Source organism: Apus apus, chromosome 11, assembly GCF_020740795.1.
Source record: "Apus apus isolate bApuApu2 chromosome 11, bApuApu2.pri.cur, whole genome shotgun sequence".
Classification (NCBI taxonomy): domain Eukaryota; kingdom Metazoa; phylum Chordata; class Aves; order Apodiformes; family Apodidae; genus Apus; species Apus apus.
Window position 1 is genome coordinate 6,483,360 of NC_067292.1, and position 6,149 is coordinate 6,489,508.

A 6,149-nucleotide genomic window follows, 5' to 3' on the forward strand; every position below is an offset into this window, starting at 1 on the left:
CCTAAGCACTGGAACTGAAAGGATCCCTATACCTTACGTTGGCACATGTCACCCTACAGTAATCCTTTGTAAACTTTCAATAATTTCTCTTGTGTTCTGACTTCAAGTAAATACTATCCTACCATAGAGATAAGAGTATAGAAATAGGTGAAATCCAGCAACCCGAACATCAGGCTGAAACAATATGCCAAAATATGATACATTATATATATTCCCGTACATAATAAGAGCACTCACTAAATATAACATTTTTAGCATCTAAATAGAAAATAAATTAATAGAGGACTTCTGTATCAGGGAAGAGTAAGTAAAATGCAGGAGATGAAGCCTAAGTCTCTAAGCCCACTGGTAGGGGTTACTAACAAGCAAAACTGCATGTTAATAAACCAAAACATGGTCATGGTCATTTATATATGTAATTATGGGATGAGAAATTCACAAATATACCTTTTGGCAGTACGGCAGACTTCATCCACCCACTTGCCTTGTGAAGACTGAGAAAAAAAGACACAGTTTTCACGCTTTCCCCCATTTGGTTGGGCACGATCCCAGTTGAAGTACTGTAGAGCCATTCCATTGACATCAACAAATTTCCCTTCATTTATCATGTCAGTCACACCCAACCAAAACTCAGACACTCTTGGCATACTTTTCTTGCCATAGTCTTGGAGAGTGCTAGTTTCATCATTATTCCTTGGGATAGCCAGTGTCCCTCCCTTTGCTATGCAGTCTTCGTTGGCTTCATGAAAATGTTTGGTGACTTCTGATACGAGGTAGCACTTCTTATGAGCCTTTGTCCCACGAAGACAGACTGTGAATAGATATTGGTTTGCATGTTCAGTGTAATCTTGGGCTACAGCTTTAAATAGTGTTTTCCTAAAACCATACTTCTCTAAAAGTATGTTGGGAATTAAGCAAAGTCCCTCAGCGAGTGAAAGGCTCTTGCCTCCACTGAGTGGGCCTGAAAGTTTTATACACTGGCTAAGCCAGTGTTCCTAGCAAACAAACAGGACAGAAAAGTATGATTTAAAATATGTCTTGTTCACTAGAAAAGGCTGAAATTCATAATGCAAATCTCTGCCTGGATTATTGATAAAAGTGTATTTCCACCTGCACATTCACTCCTCTAGGTCTGAATATCTGGTCTTTTCATTTAAATCTGTTCCTTCAAACACTAAATTCAAATGAGATAAAGTGACTTAAATCTATAAACATAAAAAAGTGTCCTGAGCTTGCACAACAATCTGAACCAAATAATCTAAACATCTGCATTTATAAATCTGTTTGCTTTTAGTTTTACTGGAACATAACAGAGACAACTTGCTGTAAAGTCCAAATGTACAAGAACATTATTTTGGCATATGCTCTGTAACTGGAATTGCCTTGCAGAACGGCTGTCAGTTCTTCCAGCCCAAGGTCTGTGTGGGCAGGCTTGCAGGAAGGAAACCTTAAACTTTGCTTTCCAGCTCTCCTTATGCAGATAGGTGAAAAAATGGTTCTCCCAAGAAAATACTTCCAAGAAGAGAAACTTCCTGGAAGGAGTGTTCCTTCTGAGCTGACGAAGGTAGCAAAGGCCTTGAATAAACTCCTGTAACAATTATTTCTAGACTCCTGCATGTGACTATTTCCAGATTATTTTTTATTACTTGAACTCTTCTTGTATATATATTAGAAGGATGCTGTGAAACGGTATCTACATCTTCTGTCCTGATGTTTCCTATAAACTGTTTCTAATTCCTGTCATCTGTTCTTGTAAAAAAGTAATTATGCATCTGATCAACAGGATATGGAAATCCACTTTGGACCATATCCTGTATGTCTCAGAGATTTAGCATTTCCAGTTGTAGTATTCATTGCATTCCATAGCTGCATTTTCAGGGTCATAATTTTATATTAGGGCTTATCCTTCAAATTTTATCCTTTCCAACTGCTAATGGACAAACAAAATAAATGAACATATTTGCTAGATGTTTAATTCTTTATCAAATTTGTATTAATGGGAAAGATCAGAGAGACCTTATTTACTTCAACAATGCTGGAGTTATGTGTCTTGTGAATGTCCTTAAGCTAAAAAAGCAGCTCCTTTTTCAAGTATCATAAAGCCCTTAACAAATGCAGTCAGATCTAGAGGGGTGATAGATCTCTTTTTGCCAAATTTGGAACCCAGTTGAACGCTGTGGGTTCTGAATTTCAAACATAGCTCAAAATAAGCTTTGAGGATAGCAAAGCTCCTGACTCTGGTTTAATTTGTAAGCCACTGCATGCTTACTCTCAAGCTCCTTCTGGAAGCAATACAAGGATTGCTTTTAAACAAGAGTTCCTTGTCTAGCACAAGCTCCCTCTTTTCAGAAACTTCTGAAGTCTTATAAGAAATTTAAAATAAAAATATTTTTCAAAGCTCAAAAAGCTCTATGTAACCCAAGATGCAAAACAGGACAACCCAGATATTACCATCCCTAAGGAAAATATGTTCTGTTTCATGTGAATGATGTAATTTCCTCTGTAATGTCCTCTTGTACGTGTTTACATGCCAAGTTTTGTGTCAACAGCTGTGAAAAAGCACAACTGTCTAGTAGGTGCATGTGTATTTACCCTTCTTATTTTATTTGGAAATTTCCATCTGGCTATTTAAGTACTTACAGGACTCTGCACATTGATACGGGATATTTCTGAACTCTCAGTGGGTATTACTTTGAAGTTTTATGGGAACATTCACATTTGAATGTCACAAACTGCACGCTTCAAAAAGGCTCAGTACTTTTAGCTTCCTCTTGGGGGTATTCTCAGCCTTTTCTTTGAATATTTTTGCCTTGATAGTTAGCCCATGCTCTTATCAAAGCTGAGGACCTAACTCATCGACCATGTAAACTCTCAAACCTAGCAACACTCATGTTATCTTTCATTTTACCTAAAATCACAGCTTGGGGTTGTGCATAGCAGAGACAAAAGTTGTTCTTCCTCCAGATTCTTGCTTTTCATGAAGAATCATCATTTATGTGCCACTAGTTCTGACTTGATTTTACTTGAGGCTTCCTTCAACATGTGTCTCACCATTACAGCTATTTCATACCATACCATTAAGGAATTGTATTTCTCTGTCACAAATCCCCATAAAAGAGAAGGATGGGAGTGAAGGAGAGAGGAAAGGCAGTGACTGGTGTAAGCTGCTTTACCTGTCTGAAGTGCTTGCATTTCTTTCAGAGCATTTACTTCTCGCCACAGTTTGTCAATCTGGGTCTTTAGGTCATCTTTTTCTTAAATAAAAGAAACAGATATGCATGCAAAAAAGATATTTAAAAATTATATGTTAAAAGCTGTTTCAAAATATCATGGGTTTCTGCATTGCTGAGATATGTTTTGATTTCTTGTAAAGATTTTTTTCCTTAATGAAACTATTCACATAGGGTTCCATTAAAAAACAAGAGAAACACAGCTTTACCTTCTGCCCTTACAGTTTAAATTTCATTTTCAGTTGAATTGTATTCTAGTAACTCTTTGAAAACCACAAATTGTTGCAATTAATCACTATTTAATATGCCAGTACCTAATTTACAGATAAATTTGCCTGTTTAGTTTTGAACCTGTACACCATGGTGTGTATGTATATGACATACAAATAATAGCAGGACACAAGTTGTGTTTATTCAAAGAAATGACATTACTGTGAGCATGAAAGTTTTACACAGTGAGGAACAACTAATATAATCCAACTTCAGTGTCTGAATGTACACAGACAAGCTTGCTGAGCTGCAATTTCCCCTCCTCAGGAGGAGTCTTCCTCTCTCCATCAGTACAGAGAGGGCCTGGTGACTTGTGTCACACAAATTCAGTCTGAATCACCATTTCGTAGCATTTAGAAAAGCACCAAGGAAATGTGAGACAAGAAAATAAGCTAATTTGCATGTAACTCCATGGTCATATCCACTTTTCCGTTCTTCTTAATCAGGATAATGCTCCACTGCCATTAAACAACTAGCAGGCATCTTTCCATTGCACAAGATAACAATTTAATTGCAGCAGTAACCAGACCTGCCAGAAGTCACAGTAATGAACATGAGGAATAAATAAGCTCTTTCACACATAGCAGAACTAACAAAACCACAGCTCCTACAGATCTGTGTTACATCACCTAATCCTCCAGCTGCACCCCAGAAAGCTCTTCTCCATATTCCCTGCTGCCTGTGGGGATAACCCCAACTATGCTTCATAACTCCCTGCTTCCCCAAGGCAGGACTCCCAGTTCCTCAATCCAGGCTTCTCCCTGCGCTTCCCACTAGCCTCTCCATGTCCTCTCAAAAGAGGCAGAAAACAGAACAAGTGGAGCTCCTGGTGCAACATTTTTGTACAGAGGCACTAATGTGAATTTATTAATTTTTTTTTGCACACTCATTATGAATTTCATAAAATATTGGGAAACTGATCCTTAGGAGCTCTGTTCCTCTGCCAGATTGTTTCATGTTCAAAAGTAGTGGAAGGCTGACAGACAAATGTGCTGGCAAAACAAGCATATAAGCAGCCTGTTCTTAGGACACCAAGGTACAAACTACCAAGATTCAAAAGGAGAAGGAAGTGTATGTAACTCTATGGCTCCAGAGCAGTGTTATCGTGTTGTACAATGGCTTTATCAAAACTGTGTTTTTTTCATTGACTAGGAGTTCAAATATTTCCCAGTAGTGTAACCTCCATCATATACACTCTTTCATTAAAAATAAGTCTTTACATTAAGTACACAGACATTTCCAAGCAATAATAATTGTTATTTTATTTGCTCTGTAAGCTTTGTTCTGGGAATTTATGCTTCATTAGTTTGACTTGCCATTTCACAGCATTTGTCACACAGGTAAAGCAATATTCTGCAAATATTGGACAGAAATTCTCTTAAAATTAGGAAATGGTACAAAAATCTGAGGAATAACCCTGGAAGACTAAATACTTTATTCTACTCTTTTCCACCATGTACATGAATGTCCATTCTTCTGATCTTAATCTACATAACTAAGAACGATCAGCCAGAATAATTTGTCAGCTCTACCTTCAAGTCCTAAATAATATCAACAGAGATTAACAGACATAACAGAGCAATATATTTACAGCTGTTATACAGCCCTATTTCCATAACCCAGTCAGCCACTTTATTTTTAGCTTTGCTAACTTTCATAAAAATATTTTAAGGATATATAATATAGACCCTATAAGCATTGATTTAATGTTAATAACCATTGTATAATGTTAGTTTCTGGTTCATGCAATATTATTTAAGTACATAGTAAACTTGCATAGCCTGCAGGCTTCTATCCCTCTTCCCAGTTAAAACCCAGTACCTTTCACTCTACGTTTGCTGTGCTTCCTGGCTTTGAATTTGGAAGCCTGGCTGATGGTCTGATCCAGCAGTAGTATGCTTATGAGTAGAAAAATCCTAAGTCCGGTTTGTGCCATGTCTCATCTGAACAATTTAACAAGAAGCTTCAAGAGATTCTCTTTAGCAGCTCTGAGAGCAAGTGACATAGACACATCTCAGTGGTGACTGAGGTCAGTTTTATAAAAGTGCAATGGTAGGGTTGGCTGTACTCCTTGCTTATGACGTGTTTAATACTTAAGCTGGCTGTAGCATAAGGCACCCCCTTGTTCTCATGTCTCATCTGAAATTCCTATTTGCTTTTTTTTGTTCAGCTGGGACAGGTTGCTTTTACAGAGGCTGTACCAGCAGTGACCAGTGCACTGATTGCCACCAATAAGTGGCATGTCTGCTGTTTTAACTTTGAAGCCAAAACTTATGGGAAAGCTGATGGATGCTCAAAAACACCCTGTGCAATGCCAGCCTCAAGGAGGGGTAGCCAAAAGATTTCTACAGCTATAAAGGGCTCACCCAGCATAGCTCTGACCCAAGCTGGCCAAGTCACAATAAGCATCATGATTGTATTTACACTGAAACAAAAAACCACACTCACTCCTGAGTAAATGCAAACCTTGCAGCTACATCCATACACACAGATATACATATACACTAAGATCACATTACATGAGGAGTGCATTTATTAATTTATGAAGAGTTAATAAATACCTAATAGATACGACTGCATTTCTGAGTAAGAACAGTATGGGCTGTCAGCAGGGTCTAGTCAGGCGAACAAGACAATGATACTGTTTCA

At 37.8% G+C, this 6,149-nt stretch overlaps 1 protein-coding gene across 1 annotated transcript; it reads right to left on the reverse strand.

The window, feature by feature from the left end:
- Positions 1-201: 201 nt before the first annotated feature.
- Positions 202-5,503, reverse strand: CLEC3A (C-type lectin domain family 3 member A). Its single transcript, XM_051629594.1, has 3 exons — positions 5,322-5,503; positions 3,174-3,254; positions 202-811 (listed from the first exon to the last, which is right to left on the reverse strand). Exons 1-3 carry the CDS (start codon positions 5,434-5,436, stop codon positions 420-422), a joined length of 588 nt encoding a protein of 195 aa, XP_051485554.1. The 5' UTR covers positions 5,437-5,503; the 3' UTR covers positions 202-419.
- Between the last annotated feature and the right edge of the window lie 646 nt (positions 5,504-6,149).

What these genes read in the sequence shown, in the direction of transcription:
- CLEC3A (XM_051629594.1), bottom strand. Translation starts at nt 5,436, where the DNA reads ATGGCACAAACCGGACTTAGGATTTTTCTACTCATAAGCATACTACTG. An exon ending in CAGCAAACGTAGAGTGAAAG is followed by an intron (nt 3,255 to 5,321) that starts GTACTGGGTTTT and finishes CTTTTATTTAAG; the next exon opens with AAAAAGATGACCTAAAGACC. An exon ending in AATGCAAGCACTTCAGACAG is followed by an intron (nt 812 to 3,173) that starts GTAAAGCAGCTT and finishes ATCTATTCACAG; the next exon opens with TCTGTCTTCGTGGGACAAAG.